Raw genomic sequence first — 25,145 nt, forward strand, 5'->3', positions numbered from 1 at the left:
GACGGCTGCCTCCAAACAGTGTGGCCACTGTGACAGCTGCCTCCAAACAGTGTGGTAACTGTCACAGCTGCCTCCAAACAGTGTGGCAAATGTGACAGATGCCTCCAAACTGTGTAGCAACTGTGACAGCTGCCTCTAAACAGTGTGGCAACTGTGACAGCTGACTCTGAACAGCGTGGCAACTGTGACATTTGCCTCCAAACAGTGTGGCAACTGTGACAGCTGCCTCCAAACTGTGTGGCAACTGTGACAGCTGCCTCCAAACAGTGTGGCAACAGAGGCAGATGCCAAACATGTGGCAACAAAGGCAACTGCCTCCAAACAGTGTGGCAAATGTGACAGCTGCCTCCAAACTGTGTAGCAACTGTGACAGCTGCCTCCAAACAGTGTGGCAACAGAGGCAGATGCCAAACATGTGGCAACAAAGGCAGCTGCCTCCAAACAGTGTGGCAACAGAGGAAGCTGCCTCCAAACAGTGTGGTAACTTCGACAGCTGCCTCCAAACAGTGTGGCAACTGTGACAGCTGCCTCCAAACAGTTTGGCAACAGAGGCAGATGCCAAATAGTGTGGCAACAAAGGCAGCTGCCTCCAAACAGTGTGGCAACTGTGACAGCTGCCTCCAAACAGTGTGGCAACAGAGGCAGATGCCAAACAGTGTGGCATCTGTGACAGCTGCCTCCAAACAGTGTGGCAACAAAGGCAGCTGCCTCCAAACAATGTGGCCACTGTGACAGCTGCCTCCAAACAGTGTGGTAACTGTCACAGCTGCCTCCAAACAGTGTGGCAACTGTGACAGCTGCCTCCAAACAGTGTGGCAACAGAGGCAGATGCCAAACAGTGTGGCAACAAAGGCAGCTGCCTCCAACAGTGTGGTAACTTCGACAGCTGCCTCCAAACAGTGTGGCAACTGTGACAGCTGCCTCCAAACAGTGTGGTAACTTCAACAGCTGCCTCCAAACAGTGTGGCAACTGTGACAGCTGCCTCTAAACAGTGTGGCAACTGTGACAGCTGACTCTGAACAGCGTGGCAACTGTGACATTTGCCTCCAAACAGTGTGGCAACTGTGACAGGTGCCTCCAAACAGTGTGGCAACAGAGGCAGCTGCCTCCAAACAGTGTGGTAACTTCGACAGCTGCCTCCAAACAGTGTGGCAACTGTGACAGCTGCCTCCAAACAGTGTGGCAACAGAGGCAGATGCCAAACAGTGTGGCAACAAAGGCAGCTGCCTCCAAACAGTGTGGTAACTTCGACAGCTGCCTCCAAACAGTGTGGCAAATGTGACAGATGCCTCCAAACTGTGTAGCAACTGTGACAGCTGCCTCTAAACAGTGTGGCAACTGTGACAGCTGACTCTGAACAGCGTGGCAACTGTGACATTTGCCTCCAAACAGTGTGGCAACTGTGACAGCTGCCTCCAAACAGTGTGGCAACAGAGGCAGCTGCCTCCAAACAGTGTGGTAACTTCGACAGCTGCCTCCAAACAGTGTGGCAACTGTGACAGCTGCCTCCAAACTGTGTGGCAACTGTGACAGCTGCCTCCAAACAGTGTGGCAACAGAGGCAGATGCCAAACATGTCGCAACAAAGGCAGCTGCCTCCAAACAGTGTGGCAACAGAGGCAGATGCCAAACAGTGTGGCAACAGTGACAGCTGCCTCCAAACAGTGTGGCAACAGAGGCAGATGCCAAACAGTGTGGCCACTGTGACAGCTGCCTCCAAACAGTGTGGTAACTGTCACAGCTGCATCCAAACAGTGTGGCAACTGTGACAGCTGCCTCCAAACAGTGTGGCAACAGAGGCAGATGCCAAACAGTGTGGCAACAAAGGCAGCTGCCTCCAAACAGTGTGGTAACTTCGACAGCTGCCTCCAAACAGTGTGGCAAATGTGACAGCTGCCTCCAAACTGTGTAGCAACTGTGACAGCTGCCTCCAAACAGTGTGGCAACAGAGGCAGATGCCAAACATGTGGCAACAAAGGCAGCTGCCTCCAAACAGTGTGGCAACAGAGGCAGCTGCCTCCAAACAGTGTGGCAACTGTGACAGCTGCCTCCAAACAGTGTGGCAACAGAGGCAGATGCCAAACAGTGTGGCAACAAAGGCAGCTGCCTCCAAACAGTGTGGTAACTTCGACAGCTGCCTCCAAACAGTGTGGCAATTGTGACAGCTGCCTCCAAACAATGTGGCAACTGTGACATTTGCCTCCAAACAGTTTGGCAACTGTGACAGCTGCCTCCAAACAGTGTGGCAACAGAGGCAGATGCCTCCAAACAGTGTGGCACCAGAGGCAGATGCCAAACAGTGTGGCAACAAAGGCAGATGCCAAACAGTGTGGCAACAGTGATAGCTGCTTCCAAACAGTGTGGCAGCAGTGACAGCTGCCTCTAAACAGTGTGGCAACTGTGACAGCTGCCTCCAAACAGTGTGGCAACAAAGGCAGCTGCTTCCAAACAGTTTGGCAACTGTGACAGCTGCCTCCAAACAGTGTGGCAACTGTGACAGCTGCCTCCAAACAGTGTGGCAACATAGGCAGATGCCTCCAAACAGTGTGGCAACAAAGGCAGCTGCCTCCAAACAGTGTGGCAACAGTGGCAGATCAAAGGCAGCTGCCTTTTATTTTCAGCTTTAGTCTGAAAATAGGAAAATTATTGTTATTGTACAGAGGTGATTTCAGATTATGACATTGTGACATTTGATAAATATCGTAGTTTAACGACTCTTTACCAAACGGTAACTAGGATAGGTAATTTAGCGACCTCGAGTTGACAGAACAAGAGATTCAAGTCCTAAAACGTGAGGTGTGGTCAGACATTATGTCAGATGCTGAAGCTGAGGAGCTCCTCACAAGCTGCGGAGAGGAAATGCAACAATCACAGGATGGTGATGATTATGATGAAGAAGAGAAGAAGGAGAGGAGCAGCAGTGATGAAGCTGAGGAGAGTGCAGGGGTCAGGGGAGAGGAGAGGGAGATGACTGGGCAGTCTCAAGTCTACAGTGCAACCACTGACACACTTTTCTCAAAACCTCACACCAGAACACATACACTGGTCAGTCTGTTTTTACTTATTTATTTATTAACCTTTAAGGACCATTTAAGATACAATATCTCTTCTGCACAGAGCCCTGGTCTAAATGGGAGACATTGTAATAAAAAAGGGTTTCATATCAGGACAGATGTACACCACAAATATACAAAAACACAGCAAACAGATTTGAAACAAAGAGCAGGCATAGAATCGTATGGCAAAAATGAATTATGGGAAATTAAATATGTTTAAAACAATGACATTGTTCTGTGTGCTGAGTTCAGCTCCTGGGACTTAGGTCTGAATTTAAAGCCTTTAAAATACTAGGTTAAGGAAGTTTCATGAAAAATGTCCACTTCAAAAAAAGGTTTCCCGAAAGATAAAAATGATAAAGGCTTTTTTTCTATCTATCTAGTCACTGGAATGGGTCATTGGGATGAGTCCTGCACTTCCCGTCTTCAGTTTGCAAGACCACGATCAGTTGGTGATTCTCTACGCTGGAGCTCATATCGGGATCATCTACAACCACACGTCAAAGTCCCAGCACACACTCCAGGTACAACAAATCTCCAGCAGAGACAACTCCTTCAGAATCATCACCACAAGAAATCTTGGAAGATAATGATATATTTTGATGAATGAAACATGCAGGTTGTTAGTAACAGTTTATATACTTACTGTAATAATGTTTTCAGGGTCACTGCAGCCCCATCTCATGCATGTGTGTGAGCGAAGACAGACGCTGGGTTGCAACTACAGAACGGGGCCAGAAAAGCCTGGTGATGATATGGGACTCCTATTCTGGGTAGCTCTTTATCATTCTTACATTAAGGTAGTTTTGTGTATTTTACCTTTGCTCTTGATGGTAACCACATGTATGATAATTATTTCAGAATTCCTGTGCAGACCTTGTTTGACTGCCACCCTGATTGTGGTGTCGTTGCAATGGCGTTTTCAAAGGACACAAAACATCTGGTAACCCTCGGGGCTGAAGACGTTCAAGTGAGTATGATGGCAGGTTTGAATGGACAGATGCGATCGAACATTTAAAAAGAAAATCCTTTGTGTTCTTTGTTGATGACCAGGAGTGTTTCAAGGGACTTTGTGGGCTTTTGGCAGAAAAGATGAGGTCTTGTCAGGGGGTTTTCTGACCGGGGTGTCATTGCAGTTCTCCTGTACATAGCCAAACAAATCATTTAAGGAGCTTCTCATTAAATTGTTGTTGCTGTGTAATGTAACTAACGTATTCTGCAATTATTGGGTGCCCCCTCTCAGCTTGGGGCACCAGGCGATTTCCTGCTCTCCCCATCCTGTTGCAGCGCCCCTGTTGATGACATATTATAACCAGACACTCTAATCTCACTCAAATGCTATGTCATGAATTCATTATGCATTTTCGAGGTTTAATAGCATTTTGTGTTAAAAATGAAAAGAATGATAGCATGTAATCTTCTATTAAATGGTCGACATCTCAGAACTGCACTCTGCACAAAAACAGTTTAGATTATTATTGTTTCTTGTTGGATTCGACAGTATGAAACATTAAATGTTATTGAATAAAATCTACATCTGTTAATAAAGTGTTAACCCTCTGACAATCTTTTCCCAGTGTTTGTGTGTTTGGGATTGGACGAATGAAACGGAAAAGCCTTTATGCTTTACTGAAATCAATCCTAAGCACGGTTTTCAAGTGAGTCGTTTTGTCTTCTTCTAACATTAAATGGATAATAACTTAATGGAGAAGCCATTCTGAAGATCAAATGTTAAATGTTGGATGGTTTTTCAGGAGCACATCATTTTCAACCAAAACGATAGCAGTCAGCTGCTCACCAGCAGTGAAAGCCAGGTGCTACTTTACAGCAGAGTAAGTCCAGATGTTTCTTTATATTGAAATCTACAAAATACGGCTGTGAAAAATGTGTGTGTTTATTGCATCATAATAAATCATCTGCTCTTTTTTCAGGCTCAGGGAAATCTGCAATACGTTGCCCTGAATTTTAAGAAGGTAAAAATAAATATAAATTTGACACAGAAGATGTTAATGAATCGTTATAGATATTTTTTCCGTGACTTTTTTTGAGAGATATTTTACAGTTTCATCTCGTCACTTCTGCAGATCTGTGCCGCAGCCACCGGTGGAAGTGATGCTTCTGTATCAGCTCCGTCTCCTGCTGACATTTCTCAAACTGTCAACAAGGCTGCCAGGTTTCCGAATAGGTCTGTGTTTCACTGTCGGAAGCCTCAGGTCCTCGCTGCCACTGCAGCGGGGGGCCTTGTGGTCTGGGACGTGATGAAAGACATGAATGCAAACCAGACTGTCCCTCGAGACCGAGTCAAGGTCATTAGGCTTCAGAAAGATCCGATCACTGTTCTCGCCGTAACTGACAGGTAGCCAGAGACCGAAATACTCAATGATGCTACCTTTTGATTGTTGCTTGTATTTACTTGGTCTCTTTGCATTTCATAGCTGTATAGTAACCGGTGACAATCAAGGCGATATCAAGTTTTATGATGGCGAATTCCAGCTTGTCATGTGGTACGACGAATTCAACCTGGATGCTATTGTGTCCATTTCCTTTTCCAAAGAGTGCACAGAGGGGTATTTGAAGGCCTGCACTCTGGAGGCCAAACCCTTCATTTTCAGGTATCAGAATAACAAATATATGTTTTTACTCTCTACTGTTTTATGGATTTTATCCAAGCTGACTGTTTCCTTTTCTGCAGGAACTTTGTTGTGTCCACAGTCAGTTCGAAAGTAGTACATGTGAACACACAGAAAAGCATCCAAAAGATTCTGCTGAGTGAGGACTGTGACCCTGTACACGCAGTAGCCTGTCACCCCAAACAGCCAGCTGTTGCCATGGGTAACCACATGGGCGTTTTAAAAGTGTGGGATTACAACAACAAAGTGACCATCTGCAGAAGGGTCTTTGCGACAGAGAAGCAGATTCAGTGTGTTACTTTTGATCCTCAAGGTGAGTCATATGCTTAATCAATGTATTTGCAACTAGAATGTCACTAGAAATACTGAGAGCATACCCACGCCAAGGGCCAACAATCCCCTCTTGAGTCCACATTTAAATTCACTAGATCACAAAATCTCACACGCTCATAAATATCAGTCCCCTAAATATGCCCGATTTTTCCATTGACGATCAATGAATTATTCTCTGAAAGATCAATGAAAATGTAAAAAAGTAGCCCCGTCTCACAATGTTAAAGGTCCTGAATCTGTCCTGAATCTGCCCCTGATCTGGAGCTGCATTTAATGGGTTCTTTCCTGACCTGGACCACATCCTTCCACCAAGTTACATGATATTACATCCAGTATCAAGCAAACAACATAAGTTCCTTAGCAGAACAAGTAACAAACTCATGTTAAATATAACCTGTGTTTCCATGCTGCTGCTTGAAGTTGCAATTTTTTTTCATTAGATTCTGCAAAAATACAATGTGTCCCTTTTTTGTCACTGAACAGGATCCTACCTGGCTGTTGGCTTTGGCAGCGGCGCCGTTCACATACTGAACCCCAGCACTTTGAAAAGTGATCCTGAGGAATGTTTCCATTTTGCTAAAGATGGCATCCTTCACATCACTTTCTCCTCTGACTCAAAGTATCTTGCCACTGCAGTGAGTCCTTTTCATTATCAAGAATGTAGTTAACAGCAGCGGTTGTGAACTAGAATTTATGATAAAGTGCTGGCCTATTTTGTAGAAAATGTATTTGAAATTATTATTATGGATTCCAAATATGTAAACAAAAATTATGACTTTTTATAAGGTTTTATGTTCTTGTTCACTGTTAGGATGCTGGAAAAGCAGTGACAGTGTTCCGCCTGCAGGCTAGAGAAGGGTCTTCACCTCGTTGGATGTACCTGGGCAGATACCGCTCCCACTACAAGCCCATCATAGACCTTCTTTTTGGGGTTCACCTGGACAGCACCCAACCCAGACTGCTATCTCTGGGGATGGACCGTCGCCTGGTGAGTCTGCTGTGACTGTGGACTAGCTTTGTGTTGTGTAATACTGTTTTCTAATCTCTGTGCTTTTGTGGACCTGAATAATAGGTGGAGTACGACTTGGAAAACTCTGAAGTGAACCATCTCCTCATTTTAAGCTCTGAGCGCGTCGAGCAAAGTGCTGTGCCAAAGTGCATGACTTGGTACCCCCCGTTGACGGCAGAGCAGTTTCTTCTCATTGCCTCAGACCAGTACAAGATCAAGCTTTTCAACAGCACGACCAGGATGTGCAGGTCTGTCAAATATACTGTAACAATAAGATTTTCCTTATCTGACTGTTGTCACTGGCATTTAATGGAAAATGTTGTGTTCTACAAAAACAGACAGACTCTCCTTGGCCCAACATACGACTCTCCCATTAAGAAAACAATGGTTCTTCCCAAGTTGAACGAATCTGAGACAAACTCATATTACCTGGCTTACATCACAGAGGACAAGGTCAGTGCTAGAATTTGTTAGTAATAATTTATCACTCTCCTTATTCTGTTTGTATTAATTATCAATAAACCAGTTATTTAAACATCAACATGGGTCTCAGTCTAAAATAAGACAAGCTTTCTCCTTAATAATAAACTTAGGCTTTTATTTTATCTTATCAACACAGACAAGTCATTGTTTATGTCATACTTATCATTTTGATAATGTTTTGGAAATCCTGGTAATTCACACAGCTGATAATATCACTAAGTGTGATATCTGTTCTCTAGGTGGGTCTCCAGATTTTGCCTGTTGACGGGAACCCCTACAAGTCCAATGCTCGGATCTGCCACTCGTCAGGGGTGTCTGCTTTTGCCTGCTCCTACGACGGCCGATTTGTCTTCACTGCAGGCGGATCTGACTGCACTGTAATATCATGGGAGATAAGCTTAAAGTAAGATTTAAAACATACCAACCACGGTAACCAGAGGAAATGCATGAGCAGTGTAATCACGTTTCATTAAAAATGGGACCTCTCTCTTGTTGTGATGCAGTGCTTTGGAAGCAGCGGCCTCATTGGGTGGAAAGGACATGGCACCTTTTTATACCCTTTTAGAAGGAGGGAGAGACGGCAAGTTCTACAGGGTGAGTCAAACGTTGACCTTGTTCTCTAAACTGATGAGTGATATGTGAACAGATTACCTGAAATAAGAAGCATGTGTTCTATTCCCTGATATATATTGTCATCAAGTTACGAATTATATTGTTTCACATGTTGATTTACTTAGCGTTAAAAAGATTGTACAGATCAGTAACCAGTGCTGATGGAGCACGTTTTCTCTACACAGTGACAGATCAGTGGTGCCTGTGTATAATACCTCCTGTATAAATCTTCCATCAACTATTTCAAATCAGTTTGTTTTGATGGTGAAATGATAAGTTCAACGTTGTCATGCGCAATTGTCTTTTAATTTGTATGGATGGGTGGATTGGTGGAAGAATTATATTATTGATTGTCATGGAAGTGTAAAAGTATGTAGTTGACTGAAAAGGTGATTTTAACTTCTCCTCGAGTTATGAGTGTATAACAGTCACTTCTGATACTATCTTAATCCCAGATTCTACGTTTTCTACGTTTTTCCATTTGTAGGATATCGAGGACTTTTTCTATTTCTGCCAAGTCCGTCATCAAGGCACTGACTCAATGGAGAAACGTCAAGTGTCGACCAAAATCCACCTGTCTGAGGTCCCTTCTCTGATGAGAGCATTGACATATTACCTTACAGAGCAAGAGGTAAAGTCAATGTAAATTAATCCGACAACAATAACATCACATAAATGCAGTTTTACACCTCAGACCTGCAGATTGCTGTTTTATTTTCCCTCAGATAGAAGACTTGCAAAATGAGGTCAAGTTCAGCAAGTATGCAGAAACAGGAAAATATGTGACTGACATTGACCTGGAGGAGTTTATCAAACTGTATATCAACCATCGGCCAGCCTTCGGTATTGATAGACATCAGCTCATCCAAGATTTCCATGTCCTTGGTAACCAGGACAGTACAGGACGGCCCGTTCTGCAAAGACATAAGCTGCTCGAATTTCTGCAGGCTCGAGGTACGCTGCAAGCTCCTCCCTCTGAACAGGGTTTGTTTTTCTGTTTTCAGCTGTGCCACTGACACGAGACTGAAAAAAGAAGCCATCCTCTGTTACAGTTTCTATGTACAAAGCTTATGTTTCTTCTTCAAGTCCCACACAGTCATAATTCTGATACTATCTTTGACAGGAGAACACATGACAGAGGATGAGGTGGCAGAGTGTTTCACTACACTTTTAGGTGTCAATGAAGAAGAAGAAGATGAAGATGAAGATGAAGATGATGAAGAACAAGAACAAGAACAAGAAGAAGAAGAAGAAAGAGAAGAAGAAGAAGAAGAAAAAAAAAGAGGAGGAAAAGGAGGAGTTGAACATTCTGACATTCATAAATCTAAAGGTATGTAAAAAGACAAAAGTCCCCCACTACCCCAAAGTTAATAATACACATAACAGCAAAAAAACATCATCACTTTACGGTGTATGTGTGTGTTTGTGTGTCTGTGTGTCCAGGTGGCGATTCAGAATATTCTTTGGAGTGTGCAATTCCAGAAGTGATATCATTGGAGACATTCACAAGTCACATCCTGGGCTTCTCATCCCCAATAGAGGAGAGTGGCAGATCCTCGTCTTCACACTGATGAAAGCAACAAACTATCTGCTCGTTCAGAATAAGTGGTGTTGAGGACGACCCTCAGACTGTTCCCTTCCCTTACATGCCCTAATACATACTCTGGCATTTTTATGTGTTTGATTTTGAATAAAATATCAATACTAAGTCAGATGTTTTTTGTAAGAAATATTATAGCTGAAAATTTTAAACTAAAGTAAGAATGTGAACACTTACTGAGTTTTTGGTTTTACTGCTTAAGTTAAGGATTGGAACACTTTTCCCACCATTGGTTATTACAATTTCATTTCTTCATACAAAAAAATAAACACCATCAATTACATCTTAGCAAAGTCACTGAAACATTGTTTTTTAAATAAGAGAGACAAAACAACTTTTAAATACCAGACTAATCTGGACTGGTCTCTTAATTTATACCAGTCATATATTTCAGGGGAAATTTTACTGCACATTGAGTACTTTTTAAAGGTTCAGTGTGTAGAATGTAGTGACATCTAGTGGTGAAGTTGCATGTTGCAGCTGAATACCCCTCACCTCACCCTCCCCTTCCAAACATGAAAGAGAACCTGTGGTAGCCTTCAGTTGTCATAAAAACTCAAAAGGTGTTTGTCCAGTCGGGGGCTACTGTAAAACACATGGCAGCCTGCGTAGAGAGGACCAGCTCCATGTGTAAATATAAAGTATTTAAATATAAAGGGCCCATTCTAGGGTAAAGAAAACAACAATTTGTACAATTTACATGAAACACACTAATGAAAACATCCCTAGGATTATTTTATATTAAATCTCTGCTAACAGATCCCTTTCACAAAAATCTTACAAACGGAACCTTTAATACTCAGATAAGCTACTTTTCTACTTCAAGTGAAAAATGTGAATGCAGGGCGTTTACTTGTAATGGAGTACTTGTACTTCAGTAAAGGATGTGAATAGTTCATCGGGCACAGTTTGTACACTGCGGTCATTGAGCTTGTCGGTGACGACATGTCGATCCTCGCTTGTTTGGAGTCTTTTGGTGGGTGGGGCTCTGACGCTGACCAATCAGAGACGCCTCAGCACAGGAACTTCCTGCTCCGGACGGACAGGAACAGTCAGCTGGTTCCTGAGACCCTCCGCAGCACAACAAGTGAGCTGGAGCACTAATGTCTGACAGAGGAGTTTAAGCATGAGGAGACCGGACCGGGACTCCACGACACGGCCGGAAGTTGACGGACCTTGAATGAAGAGTCCGCCGCCTCGTTGTCACACCTCATGAACGGAATAGTTGCATTGTCCTAGCTCGCTGGCTAACGTTAGCTATTTGTCTGGAGAGTTGCCGACATGGCCACTGTGTCTCCGCGGCAGAAATACCGTCGCCCGCCGGCGAAGCAGGGGCAGGACGACGACTCGGACCTGGAGGAGACCCACCCAGGGCTGCGGAGGACGGACGGACTGGAGACCCAGATCATCCACAGCGGACACTTCATGGTGTCGTCGCCCCACATCGAACACCCGCCGAAGAAAGGCTACGACTTCGACACGGTCAACAAACAGACCTGTCAGACGTATCACTTCGGGAAGGCGAGCACGTCGCACTTCTCCATAGACGCGTCTCTCACCAAGCTGTTCGAGTGCATGACCCTGGCCTACAGGTGACTCACTACACACAGGAACACCGACTCTCTCTCCTCTGGGTCCAGACATGGGACATTACAGTCACGAGTCGTCTCTTCCTCTAACTTCCTGCCTGGTTAAAATACTGCAGTTTCGAGAGAAGTACTCAGACATTATTGCATTAGCAATATTAATACCATCACCACACTGTGGGGACAAAAACACATCAACAGCAAAACATATGCATTCAAAATGTCACTGAAGTAGAGGAAAAGGATTATTATGCTTATTATTTCACCATTGAGATAAAGCAATATATTGTTGAATTTCAGGTAGGATATAGTTTTATCTCTACGTGGGAAGTTAAAAATCTCATCTGATTTAAGGCGAAAATATAGGGCTGGGCAATAAAATAATATCAATAACTATTTCAATATCATTTGATAACACAGGTCCGATAAATATTGATACATCGCTTGTTCATTGTGCAATGCAGAGTACACATACTAAAAACCTTGGAAACCACGGGATTATGCATCATGTTTCATAAGCGGATCATTTATTTTGAGTGTCAATTTGTATTCCCAAAATAAGTAGTCGTGTAAACTATGATAAATAGTTTAAATACATGTACAGTAATAAAGTTTTCCTCTGAAATGTAGTGGAACAAAAGTTGAATAGAATGGAAAGATTCAATTCATCACTCAAGTCATTTAGTGTGGGACTTGGCCTGGTGGACTCGGCTCACACATGCACTTGAAATACAGATCTTTGTACTAACTTAGGTTGGAATGATTTAAACAAGGAACTGGGATCAATGTATAATCTTTCTGCAGCTTTGAGATACAATAAGCCGCCAAGAGAGTTCCCATGTGCCTTGCAGAAGCTGCTGTGGGCCGTGTGTGATCTCATCAGACAGATCCAACACCATTCTTTCTCTCAGGACAGGGGAAATAGTCTTGTTTCACAACGGTGCTCGGTTATCGCCGGCAGGCACAACTCCAGACTTGTTAAGTGACATTGAAACAGAGGTTGTTGTTGTTGAGCTTGTGAAGGTGAACAGACGTGTGTAGTGATATCTCTCCATCACTGTGTAACCAGCTATTTAGAGAATTTTGGTCATGAGTCCAAATTCAATTTTAGAGTGTGTGAGAGAGGATTGTCACTGGACATCCCAAACTTACTCTTTTTATTTCCGAGACTGGTCACCTGCACAAATATATCAAATTACCGTCTCCTCTGGAAATGTGTCACATGGATATAGTTACAGATAAAGATCAATTTAAATCAGTCAATTTAATTTTGTTATTGTCATTTAGTCTAGATAAAAGACTTTCTAGCACTCAAAGGAATGTCTTCAAAATCTTTTACTCAAACTACGTAATAATATTTAGTCTATAACTATGTTAAACTCAGAGAATGAGCACTTCATTGAAAGGCTGCACAGCAAATGTTAAGAATTTGTATTTGATTGGTAATGATGTCGTTATCAAACCCTTATGACAAGAGAAATAAAATTGAGGCTTGATATTTAACAGTTTAACCACAAACTTTATTACAAATAACTATGAATACATAGAAAACACAAATACAACCAAATAAACATTTAAAACTTAAAATATAACCTAAATGCACATATTTTCTGCATTGTTTATTAAGGTAAAGCAGTAACATTGTTAAGATATAAACTATTTGCAAATAAATTTGGGTTCAATGCAGTTGATGTGCAGATGCTAAACACAGATATGAAGAGGTAGGTTGTAACAGAAATATGAGGTGCATATTACCCATGGTTCTCTGTTTACAGCCGTAGTGTTGCTGAAGTGTTGATGCAGAGCCTGTTGTTCAGAGGATTCCCTATGACTTAGCAAATGGCACAAACTTGGACTGGTCGTAAAGACTTTTTATAGACCAGGAAAGCACCACTACTGTTACTGCTGTTGTCACTTATACTGAAAGAAGTGGCTGGTATTTTTAAACACCAGAGAGACTTCACTCACAGGAACATCGGTGCGTCTGCAAAGTTTTCCTTTACAACACTGACTCTTCTCTCCTCACGTAGCTACTTATTGGAACAGGTTTATCTGCTCACACGCTGTACTTTTACAGAAATAAGCACACAATGAATCATGACAAGAACAAATGGAAAAGCCAAGGCAGGAAGGACAGACTGTGAGAAAGACAGAACAGGAAGGATGGACAGAGGGAAGCCATGAGCCTTTGAGTTGTGACAAACATGGACTTTATCCATGTCATTTGACCTTTTCAGAGTCGGTTCTTATTATTGTTGTAGGGCAGCAGCATTAATACAAACTCAGCTGTTTATTATTTCCTGTTGACCCTCCTGCTAAAACAGAACTGTTTATTTGCTGTCATTGAACTGACTGTCCAGGAATGTCTGAGTGCTGATATCATAAATTGCACATCCTTTGGCCATTCGAGTGCATGCTGATGACTTCCTCCAACGTCCTGTTGTTTTACATTTTAGTTGCATGGCACACGTGTGTGAGGAATGAGGATCCTTCTCTGTTAATTTATTTGAACTTATCGTCTCCATATTCATGGTGTTAGACATCATTTAACTGTATTTATACAAACTTTTCTCTCTGTGAAATTTTAATATCCAGGCTTTGGGCCATGGTCAAGCATCAGTATTAATGCCCAAATCATGTCTGTAAGGTGACATTAGTTAAGATTCTGACACTTCTTTCTGCAGGTGATAAGTCACTAAATATAGATATCATGATAGAAATTTATGTCTGTATCCTGTACAAGCTATGCTATCAATAAAGGGGCTGTTCCTCTGATAAGAGAGACCTGTTATCTTTGAGGGTTTTTGATTGTTTACTTGTTGAAACACTGCTGATATGTTTCTTTGGGTTAAACTATCACCTTTGTTACACAAAATGTCCCGTCTCTCCAAGTAATTTTCATTGTTATTCATCTTGCCTTTTCAGTGGTAAGTTGGTTTCTCCCAAGTGGAAGAACTTCAAAGGTCTAAAGCTGCTGTGGAGAGACAAGATCCGCCTCAACAACGCCATATGGAGAGCCTGGTATATGCAGTGTAAGTTCCATACTGTATCTTTCATTTATTGTGCACATGTCTTGATTAGTATTTCGATTAAAGTGACTTGAATTGAGTACTCGACTTTCCATCAAACTGCAGCATGCATGAAGACATCAGGAACAGAGCCCAAGTATCTGTTGTCTGAAGGGGAGAGGGTCATAAATCTGATGTAGTTTTTTAGAATCATACGTCTACATTTCAGCCAATGACGACAGATGCCACAAAGCATTAAATGTCCTCTCAGGTCACAGTAAAGTGTGTGTTTGAACCCAACCAGAGCCCAGTGTTTTTCCTGATTACAGGGCCGTGCAGCTAAAAAAAAAAACAGTACATAGGCCAGCCAACATGACCGAACCCAAATATCATTTCATAGTTTTTGTGCGAACCAGGCCCCACTCGTCGGATCCCGATGTGTCACCTTTATAATTTCTGAAAGTATATAATTTCTGAAAGTATCCACACAGTGTTTCAAACTCGCTGCAGTAGTACTGGTTTGTTTACATGCCACGAGCAGTTATGTGAAAGTGACTCTCAGCAACTCTCATTCCTGTCATAAAAATAAACACAAACTAGGTCAAGTTTTTCATGACCCGATGACCTGCTGTTCCGCATGTCAGCAAAGACATTCCAGCTTTGTCACCAGGATAAAAATTTAGGAACAGTGCATTTCTCAGCTGTGAATGACTCTTTTGTTCTACTCTAGATGTGGAGAAGAGGGATAATCCTGTTTGTCACTTTGTGACTCCCCTGGATGGAAGTATGGAACTGGATGTCCATCGTCCTGCAGAGGTAAAGACAGAAACTATGCAGTGGATGAAAAAGATCCCAAATCATCCTGCGGATTGTCATATGTTTAGTCTCTCAAACCACTGCTTGTACTTTAGCTTTATGTTTCACTTGTCACTTCCTTTTCTTTATGCTGTGTTTGTTAGGGACTTTGGTTTAGTTCCCATCTCTCTCTTTCTTCTGCAGGCCAATGCCACAGAAGGGAAGTGTTGGAAAAGAAGAATTGAAATTGTGATAAGAGAGTATCACAAGTGGAGGACATACTTCAAGAAAAGGGTATTATTCTGTTTGTTTTTTTATTGATGTATTGTAGTATTTTAGTTTTTTTGTGAATATGTTCTGTTTATTTAATGGTTTGTTAATTTTGTTCATAGTTGCAGAAGCACAAGGATGATGACCTCTCAAGCTTGCTCAAGGTAAGCAAAACTGCATCATGCGCAACCCATAAAAGTGCTGCTATAAATAATCACAAGCATTACGATCAGCTTATGTTTAACCGGATGTTGATACTAATGGAAATAACCCATGCTAACACAGTCACCTTCAAAGTATTGATGTGCTTTTTAATCAAAGTACTTTTGTTCGACTGAGATTTTGAGAATATAGTTGTAATTATAGGAGAATAAAATTCTAATTGAGAAAAAAGTCATAATATGAAGAGACTCAAGTACGAGCAATATTTATATTTGGAGAAAAAGAAACAACGTTTGAACAGTAAGCAGATGTACCAGCAGTCGAGCACTATCAAGCATTTCCTTCGAACAAAAGAGGCAACTTCCTCCAAGACTGTGGTTCTTTCTTTTGAAAAGACAAAGTTTCTTGCATAATCTTTTCAAACGTTAATACTCACGATCACATGGTGCTGCTGTGCGTATAACTTAACAAAGTATAACTTAACAAGATGCTCCACATTCCACATCTTAATGCAAGTAGCCCTAGTACTTGATTCACTTTTGACTGCTTACACCTAATGTTCTAATTGTCTAATTACCTTGTGACTTGCTAACAAATTGTGTGTGTGATTGTGTGTGTGATTGTGTGTGCGTTTGTGTGTGCGTTTGTGTGTGTGTGTGTGTGTGTGTGTAATTGCCTGGCTTGTTGGTTGCAACTTGATCACTCCAAGGGGCCAGAGGAGCAGTTATCGCTGTTTGGGGAAGTCTCTCCAGACATGCTCCGTGTCTCCTTTTATCAGGATGAAGAGGCCTTTGCACGCCGCGTGCCTCGTAAGCACATGGACACACCTGCGCCCATGGAGATGGACACCCTCTTTGATATGGATGTTCTGATGTCTGAGTTTTCGGACACGTTGTTCTCTACATTGGCCTCGCACCAGCCCCTAGCCTGGCCCAATCCAAGGGAGATCGGTGAGAACACATAAGCTGTCCATATCTGAAATCACGTCCAGATTTGATTTTCATTATTAACCCTGCTTGGGGCTGGATTCCAGCAATATGTTATATGTCTGTCAAAACACATATATCGCATATGTCATCTCCCTTCTCTCCCTACCTCTGTCTCTTTTACTTTCACAGCCCATGCAGGGAACGCAGACATGATCCAACCGGGACTGATCCCCTTACAGCCCAACCTAGACTTCATGGACTCATTCGATCCACTGCAAGGTAGAGAAGTACAGCACCAACCTTAGCTGCAGCAGTACTGCACACACACTAATGGTGCACATTGTGCAGGAATCAAGCGCACATGTTCTAGTAACTTTGCTGCAGCTTAGTCTAACAAAAACAGTAGTGTGATTTTACTAACCTCTAGCTAACATAGAGACTCTTGTTCCAGACTTATTTCACAGCCTCCGTCAGCCCGTCTTCCCCTCTGTTTCCCTCACTGCATCATCTGTTACCCCTCTATCCAGCAGCAGTTCTCAGTCACAGGTAAACACCGACCCATGGGACAGTCCCTAACACACACCACCATGATGAGCGTTTGTGCAAGGACTGTGTTATTCTTCTTGGTTGTTTTGGTCAATTTATGAAGATTTTCACCACATCTTCTGCCGTCTTTCTGTCTTAATGTAGTTACAGAAACTAAAATATTACTAAACTTGTGACGGATCACTTTTCATACATGACTTACTGCTCAATCTGCTTAACATCAAATTTAGATCTCTTTATAATTTAACATGTACACAAAATCTGCCTCAATCATTTTGCTTCTCTGTCATTCTGTTCTCCCAGAACACATAATTAGTCATTGATTATAATATCAGAGTTTCTGTTCTTTTCAGCTTGAGCATACATCCTTGTAGAAGTAACTCTCTATTTATTTGTTTATCATCCCAAACGCCTATTTTGACAGGATGTTGATGAAGTAACGCTCTTGTTAATTGACACATTTTACCTAATAGAATGATCAAAAAAATCTATTCCAGTTCACTGGAATCCAGTACAGGAACTTATAGTAATGATTTATCTCGTAATTCTCAGTGGAAGAAAGTAACTGAGTACATTTACTCTTTAAGTGCTGTACATTTGAAGTAGTTTATTTATGCTTCTTTATTATAAATTATCTGAATGCCACCACTATACCAACTTTTTTTCCACCCTAAATAGAAATCTATATTGGTTTTTCGAAATGAGTCTTTGGCTACAAAGCAGAGCACATTGTTTAAAAAAACAAAGACACATGTCAAACAATTAAAACAGGTAAACACAATAAATATGATAAATACAACAAAGAAGTGAGCCTTTAGTAGTAAACCTTTGTGTAAGTTGTGCTGGAATAGTAACAGCTCGTACATACAACTTTATTTGTTTAGTGGGATGACAGGAGGTGGATTAAAAGATCACTGGAAGGTGGTTTTTTTGTTGCTGTGAGTATCCAGTATCCTGTAGATTTCATTTGTTAAACAAACAGTGTGAAGGCTCTGCCTGAAGTGTGTGCATAGAAAGACACATCTAAAATATAAAGGCTAGTTCAACCCCAAGATTCGTCCACAATTCTGCCAATCTACTCTCTACACTGCTCGTCTCATCAGGAAAAACTAGTATTTACTAAAATAGGTTGCAGATGTAAATGTTAAGCTACAGTGTCATTGTACAGCCATAAAAGTCAGTTATTAATTAATATTTGGTTGAATAATGAATATACTTCTAATACTGACAAGGAAATAAACCATATAAAAGGTTTAGAATGTGTAGAATCTGAGACCTTTAACTGTCATGTTCTCATCAACACAAAAGAGAAAACCCGACATGAGTTTACACAGAACTTTCTCTCTTCAGTATTATATTGATGATTGTTTGTTCCCTTTTACTTTTTTGTCCCTTACCAGGCCCAGTTAATGTCCTCCATGCAGCTCGCAACCAACAACATCTCCCCTCCTGGCCCCCTGCCCCTCCCCTCTCCCATGGTTAGTCAAAGCAGTCGACCAGGTGGTTGTGGCGGTGATGCTACCTACGTTCAAAACTACATGCCCCTGTTTCCTGGGCAGGTGGAGCCCAGCGATCAAGCAGTAGTTTCTTCCGTCTCTCAGCAATTATCCCATGATCCTCTGTCACAGTGCCTACCAGGTCAGGGCATGGCCTCAGAGCAGCCCATGGTCCCCTCACACTTGGACAACACCTCTGTGCTGGATGAGGCTGTGTCACCCTCTGTGATCACACACATAGCCTCCTCTGTTGTCACGCCCAGCGACGGAGCCTCCACCATCAGCCACGGCTCAGAGTATGGCTCCATATCCACACAACCTCCACCTCCTCCGTCCCAGCTCCAGCCGTTGGCTCCATTGCCTGCCACTCCTGGTCAGCACCCTCAGACTTTTGCCCTGCCTCGCCCCTTTCAGTCATCCAGTGCCAACAAAGTCCGCCCTGTGCAAAGGATTGCTCCGGCCAACACCCTCCCCCCTCCCCACCTCGTCTTCACAGGTCTGCTTTTTCTGATCTCGAGATCAACATGTTGATTTATTGTTTGGAGAACTTGTGCGTTTTAACATTTTTGTTCTGGCTTCAGAGCTGTGTCACTTTAACTTAATTCACACAACATAGAGCTGAAGCCTTTCGTTATATTGTATATCTTATATTGATTTACAGTGAAGTCCACGCATATCTGAGTCAGTGTAGATACAGATGGACAACATGACAGCTCCTCAAAAGTGAAGCCAAAGCATCTTGATCGCCCCCTGGTGGCTGGCTGCAGCATAGGTCATTAACCCCATGTTAGTGGATGGGACATGGACCAAATTACAAAGTCAGAATACACGTCAAACACATTTTTCTCATAGATGCTTCCTGTCATTTCAGGTAGTTCACACAGTAATCTATGTTAATTTTTCCAGTAAAAAACATGGTCAAATGTCATGATTGACAGCTGAGACTGACTCACAATTGGTCAAGCTCCATCCCTGATTACTACTGCTTCATTTCAGGATAGTGGGAGGAAGTGGAGATGTGTCATCCAGCTTTATCTACAGGCTATGACAAGCACAAAATAAAACATCTGCCGGTTGATTTTAAATTGAACTATACCAGTATTAGTATAAAGTGAGAAAATAAACTCTTTAGCAAACAGTGTAGTTATTGCGATCTATAGTTGACACCCCAGGGGTCGTAATCTCAAAAACGATAGCTCATATGTGGATGTTCCTATATGTCTGCACACAAAACTAACACTGTAGCGTTGTACTGTCAATGTTCATCCTCAGCCCCTTACTCAGGTCATGCCAATGCTGTAATTGTCACACCAAGCCTGAAAGCAGATGTGGTCCCTAATACTGGAGTAGTCATCGCTTCTTCTCATCTAGGAGGGGTACGTCTTTTCTCTGCTCCATCAGTTTCATTCTCACTGTTTCATTTTATTCTTACACCACAGTAGGTCTTAAAATTCCATACTTAAAAGTAACCAGTACAGAACCGAGATGGTCAGTTACAAAGTGAAGAAAGGTCATATTTTATTGTAGCAGTTCTTTGTCTTATTTATTGTCTTGTTTGTTCTTTCCGTGTATCTCAGCCTCCTGGATTTCACGTTGTGTCTCAGATGCAGAAGTCTCCCCAACCGATTGTTCCCAAACAAAAGTCTTGTTCTTCCACCTCCAAAAATCAGGAAGCCTCCTCTAGTGCTGGTGAGAGTTCACTCTACCCCGAAAGTAAATCGTGACGACGAACCCACCACATCGTAAAAAAGTGTTTTTCGTTTTTTCTTTTCAGTTCACAGTCAGCCAGGACCAGGTCAAGGGACATCATGCGTGTTGGATCAAGTTCCCAGTCCCCAGTCACTTATCACCAGCAGAACAGGGCTGGTTAAGAACGAACAAAATCAGGTTTGTGTGTTTCTTTATTTGAACAGTTTGCTAATGGTAAGGCAATATTTTTGTGAGCATATTATTACTTGAATGTTATAAATTACTTTATATGTTAAGGCCTCATATTCTAAATACAAACAATTCACCCTAACCTACCCTAACACATCATCCCACCCTACCCTACAATACATCACCCTTCGCTACCCAACAACCGACCATACTCTACTCTACTCTAGGTAAGTGTTTGTGTAATATTACCACTGCTGTTGTGTTACAGAGCCGGAGGACAACACACATATCTGCTGAGCAAAAGAGACGATCAAACATTAACATTGGCTTTAAAACACTCTGCAGCCTGGTTCCCACTCTGAAGATGCAATCATATGTAAGTCTGTGTACTTTGTGCTCTTCATAAAAATATCCATAATAGATTCAGCAAATCCCCATTTTGGGCCATGTTTATGCACAGGATTTGCTTAAAGTATCGGGGAAAATATTTGTTTCATCATCTGACTTCCTACCATATGTATTAACTCTTTGTCTTTAGATCAGTAATGCAGTCACATTGCAGAAGACGGTGGAACATGTTGGGAAGCTCCAGCAGGAGAGACAGCAGCTGCAGGAAGAAGTCAGGAGACTACGAGAGGAGATAGAGGAGCTTGACACGTCCATTAGGTACGTTAAAAAACATCTCACTCTTTTAATGATATACACAACACACAGCTGTTTTACATATGTCTCTTGTCACTGCTTTACCACAGCCTTTGTCAGAAGCAGCTGCCTGAAACAGGGGTGCCAGTCAAGCGGCATCAACTGAGCCACATGCAGGAAAAGTTCAATGAATATGTGAAGAGCCGCACTCTTCAGAACTGGAAGTTCTGGATCGTATCCTTCTGTGAAAGAGCTCTGACAACGGCTGCTTCTTAATAACATTGCATTTGTCTCAATCTTTAGTATAATTGATCCTTGACTGTCGATGATTTCAGTTCAGCATCATTATCAAGCCTCTCTTTGAGTCATTCAATGAGATGGTGTCAACTGCAAGCAGAGCAGAGCTGTATCAGACCACAATGCAATGGCTGGATCGTCACTGTTTGCTTCCGGCTCTCAGACCTAGTAAGTAAAAGACTATAGCAGCTTTTAAACATGCACTGAAAAAGTTGGAGATTATAAATAGAACAGAGAACAGAACAGCTGGGGTTTTTTTCCAACTGGTTTTATTTCAAGCTTTGATTCAGAGCCTGTTTTTAAATATCTACCATTGCTCATGTGCCACATTAGACTTCAACCTCTCACCCAGTTGTAGTGTTGAGCTGCCTGAATAAAGTGCATGACTATTGTGTAGCACTGTAAGGATACATAGCAAGACAGTTAGCTTGGAAAATGCTGTGTTTTACAGGCAGGGAACAAGGATTAAATTGTGATTTGTTGTCTTTCAGTGGTGCTGAATACCCTTCGCCATCTGAGCAAAACTACGTCCATCCTCAGTGATCCGTCCCTGTTGCCTGAAAAAGCCATGCAGGCGGTTACAGAAAGAGATGTGTAGCTTTCTCTCAGAGGAGGTGAGGTGAGGTGACCTAAACTCCACCTGAACTGTTTCAACAGCAGTCACCGAAGTGGCCCGTCACTACTCTGCCTTAAAGCCGCTCAGCAGCGAGGTCACCACGTCTTCCGCAGATCCACGACTTCCCGTGATAAAAGCGGGCCAGGTCTGAATTACTTTTCCCGGCTCCTGGGATTGGTTTCTGCATTTGTTCTGTTGTACATTGATTCTTGGGAATCACTCACACAGGAGCCGTGCTTTCAACATCACTTTCATAAAAACTGTGGCTTTAATTACAACTTCTTTCACCTACTTCAGGTGAAGAGCTTCTAAATACTCTAACGAAAGATGGTACTTGTGGTTTTGCTTTTTGAACAATAGTATATTTTAAAATTTGAATTCTTTTACTATTTGCAGACAAAGCATTGTATTAAAAAGGGAAATATTGAGTGATTCATTTCTTGCTCTTTCTCAGATGTATAGAAAGTATGTAGATATGATATGGGATGTATTCCTATATTTATTCAAGAGCGTGGTCTTTCACTTTGAGAGCAGGACGTACTGATTTCACGTACAAATTTTGTAATGCACTGATGGTAACACACTCACAACGAGGGATGGACAATTCCATATGTCAACACTGCACGTGGCATTCTATTAGATGGGGAATTTCACAGACACACATTCGACACACGAAAAAATCCAAGTGCAGAGGAGAAATCCGAGAGCAGACGTCTGAAGCAACATGAGTGCGAGGAGAAGAGCTGAAGCTGACGCACATGAAATCTGAGTGCAACCGCACAGTTTGAGCACAAGCAGAGCAAATCCAAGCAGGAGCAATGCAAGCGGTGTGCAGGGTTTTGAGTAACAGCGTAATAAAATCTGAACCTGAAATCAATACGTCCTGCTCTTAAACTGAAGGCCTCGCTCTTGGGTATAGACAATAGGAACAGTTTGTATTATAGTTTTTTTTGGAGACTCCACACCAGAATGTAGGGGATTGCCTGAAACATCACCAAGCGGATTACTCGTGGGCTTCTCTTTACCTAATCAATACCAAGAGAGATGAGATGATTTTCTCAGGTGAATGTTGTGTTGCCAGTTAACAGTCGTGGATGTCTGGTGGTTTTTCCGTCCATGCTGAACTTCCTCCTTCATACTTTGCTTGCTCTGCCCATTTCGAGTGAGACAAAGCAGTCACTTTGAAAACACGGCGTTTCTACTGGGCAGGTCACAGCATAATGGAGCAATATTACTTATAGCCCTCATAGGGAGCATACGTGAAATAGCAGTACAGGCTATAAATAGACTATTCGAATGTTTAGTGTTACAAGATCCTATCTGAACGCACAGTAGCTGTCTTTTCTTTCCTTTGTCGGTCACTCAGGGCTTCGCTGGTGAGCGTATTCATTTTCCCGTTCAGCTATCAACAAATCGAATCTGTTTCTTTCTCGGCAGGAAGACGTTTTTTTCCGTCAGGGTACATATCACATTACATTTTTTTGGTGTGTATAGCTACACTCATTTCTAATGTCTGTGTTTATAGCGGTAACAGGAGAAAAAAGACCAGGAAAAGATACAGCACACTTGAAAAACAAAAGCCATATCAAAGCATTGTTTACCTTCTTATTTGTCGCATTGCTGACATCATGTTTGACAGAGCACTTTGCTCTGTTAAGAATCAGACACGGTGCAGATTGAGTCAGCGTGTGTGACATTCACCAGCCTTTAGGTCAAAGTGCCTTTTCCCTGTGATCTCCTCAGCGCTCCTCAAGGCAGACATAGACTTTCTGACTTTTCCTTTTCTTTTTCCGCAGAACAACTTAGTTTTCACTCGAGCTTCACCATAGCAGAAGGCGCCACTTTTATCAGACGAATGTGCAGCTTTTATTTTGTTCTGTCTTTTATTGCGGATTCCAGGCGTCTTATGATCAGGTTTTCCTTCTCAAGAACATAAAAATAATTTAGCAGCCGTTGTACAGGCGGCTCGGTTTACAGTCACACCGAGGAGGCAGTCGTCACAATTGCAAACAGTCCATCAAATCATAAAAGGTTATATTCACCAACAATTATTTATTACTACTGTAAGAAAACACAATGCACCTCTGAATGCAGCTATGCTTGTCATGTTTGAAAATTAAAATATTTGTTTTTTGACTTTTTTGTGATTGTTTTTCAAACATGTTCCACTGCAGCTTGACATTTGTCTTGTGATTCTTTTTTTTTTCTTCTTTTCAAATCATTCAATGATGTTTGTCGTACCAGGTTGGATTTGCAACGTTTGTTTGCTGTTTCTCTCTGGTGGTTTTTGTAACAGGTGATTTACAGAGTGTGTATCACTGCAGATTAGTTCTTTCCAAATTTAGTATAGTGTTTTAAGACGTAAAATTATTTTCTTATCCTGCATATTATGTGTCGTGTCCCCCACCCCCCCCATAGTTCCAAATTTTTTTTTTTAGATGCCTCAAATAAATCTGAGTCACAATAAAAGCAACAACAAATGACAACTTTGACTCCGTATTTCTTAATTTCGTATAAATACCACTTTGTGTATAGTCCTGATGATCAGATAAGTGGATAAGAAACCTGAGGTGTCCTCCACAACAAAAATGTGTTTTTTACCAACTTTATGGCTATTAACATTATATAATTGGAATAAAAAGCACATCCAGTAGAAAAATCGTTTGATGCCTGCTGAATTAACAAAACATTAGAACATGAGAAAATCTGCATGTTGCCATTGTATTTTCTACATAATTTTTCTATGTATATTTTATTATTATATCTACTATGGTCTTGCTGATACATCACATGATATGTTCAAAATGGATTGTGTCTCCAAACATCCCTGACAAATGAGTTTAGTGCTGTAGGTGTGTGGATTTTCTCCTTTTCGGATGTTTTGGGATACAGTTGTATTTATTTATTTAGAGTAACAACACACTGTGAAATCAAAGGGTTGCTATGCTCAACTGGTCTGGAAGCTGCAGCAGACACATACCTGTATGTATGTATGTGTGTATGTATAGACCTGTATTTGTATAACATGTCAATGTGCTATACTCAGAGGTGAGTAGGCCGGCTACTGGCTACCCAACGGCAGCTGAGGTGATGGATCATTAACATGTAGCAGCAAAAAATGGGGAAGGTGGTGGGAGGTGAGCGGCTGCTCCATGATCTCCTTCACAGAGAGGCAGGAGATGTTGGTGCAGCCGGCA

General features: G+C 42.0%; 2 protein-coding genes across 7 annotated transcripts in view; both read left to right on the forward strand.

The window, feature by feature from the left end:
* Window positions 1-9,954, forward strand: part of cfap251 (cilia and flagella associated protein 251) — a 31,900-nt gene extending 21,946 nt beyond the window's left edge. Inside the window, exons 1-20 of one of the 2 annotated variants that reach the window (XM_034596524.1) lie at window positions 2,802-3,045; window positions 3,440-3,580; window positions 3,720-3,829; window positions 3,918-4,026; window positions 4,634-4,714; window positions 4,811-4,888; window positions 4,988-5,029; window positions 5,141-5,412; window positions 5,492-5,668; window positions 5,749-5,999; window positions 6,503-6,654; window positions 6,831-7,007; window positions 7,092-7,276; window positions 7,367-7,481; window positions 7,751-7,914; window positions 8,015-8,105; window positions 8,611-8,754; window positions 8,849-9,077; window positions 9,247-9,453; window positions 9,567-9,954. In XM_034596524.1, coding sequence (XP_034452415.1) covers window positions 2,812-3,045; window positions 3,440-3,580; window positions 3,720-3,829; window positions 3,918-4,026; window positions 4,634-4,714; window positions 4,811-4,888; window positions 4,988-5,029; window positions 5,141-5,412; window positions 5,492-5,668; window positions 5,749-5,999; window positions 6,503-6,654; window positions 6,831-7,007; window positions 7,092-7,276; window positions 7,367-7,481; window positions 7,751-7,914; window positions 8,015-8,105; window positions 8,611-8,754; window positions 8,849-9,077; window positions 9,247-9,453; window positions 9,567-9,694 — 3,087 coding nt within the window. In that variant the 5' untranslated portion in view covers window positions 2,802-2,811 and the 3' untranslated portion in view covers window positions 9,695-9,954. Of the gene's footprint in view, window positions 1-2,801; window positions 3,046-3,439; window positions 3,581-3,719; window positions 3,830-3,917; window positions 4,027-4,633; window positions 4,715-4,810; window positions 4,889-4,987; window positions 5,030-5,140; window positions 5,413-5,491; window positions 5,669-5,748; window positions 6,000-6,502; window positions 6,655-6,830; window positions 7,008-7,091; window positions 7,277-7,366; window positions 7,482-7,750; window positions 7,915-8,014; window positions 8,106-8,610; window positions 8,755-8,848; window positions 9,078-9,246; window positions 9,454-9,566 lie in introns of those variants that run through there. The other variant, XM_034596525.1, reaches the window with a different exon arrangement.
* A 764-nt stretch (window positions 9,955-10,718) lies between these two features.
* On the forward strand, window positions 10,719-24,655 carry mlxip (MLX interacting protein). Of its 5 annotated transcripts, XM_034596530.1 has the most exons (19): window positions 10,771-11,315; window positions 14,235-14,341; window positions 15,048-15,133; window positions 15,317-15,406; window positions 15,505-15,546; window positions 16,254-16,494; window positions 16,663-16,752; window positions 16,925-17,019; window positions 18,420-18,499; window positions 18,644-19,011; window positions 19,788-19,891; window positions 20,093-20,204; window positions 20,290-20,402; window positions 20,662-20,769; window positions 20,932-21,059; window positions 21,146-21,269; window positions 21,371-21,500; window positions 21,824-21,991; window positions 22,043-24,655. In XM_034596530.1, the coding sequence occupies exons 1-18, from the start codon at window positions 11,005-11,007 to the stop codon at window positions 21,928-21,930; spliced, it is 2,436 nt and encodes an 811-aa protein (XP_034452421.1). In that variant the 5' UTR covers window positions 10,771-11,004; the 3' UTR covers window positions 21,931-21,991; window positions 22,043-24,655. The 5 variants fall into 5 exon arrangements, with proteins under 5 accessions (XP_034452418.1, XP_034452421.1, XP_034452417.1 ...); XM_034596527.1 differs by having other exon boundaries at window positions 10,719-11,315; window positions 18,420-19,011; window positions 21,824-22,007; XM_034596526.1 differs by having other exon boundaries at window positions 18,420-19,011.
* The last annotated feature ends 490 nt before the right edge of the window (window positions 24,656-25,145 follow it).

The sequence above is a fragment of the Hippoglossus hippoglossus genome, chromosome 9 (genome assembly GCF_009819705.1).
Source record: "Hippoglossus hippoglossus isolate fHipHip1 chromosome 9, fHipHip1.pri, whole genome shotgun sequence".
In the NCBI taxonomy this organism is placed as follows: domain Eukaryota; kingdom Metazoa; phylum Chordata; class Actinopteri; order Pleuronectiformes; family Pleuronectidae; genus Hippoglossus; species Hippoglossus hippoglossus.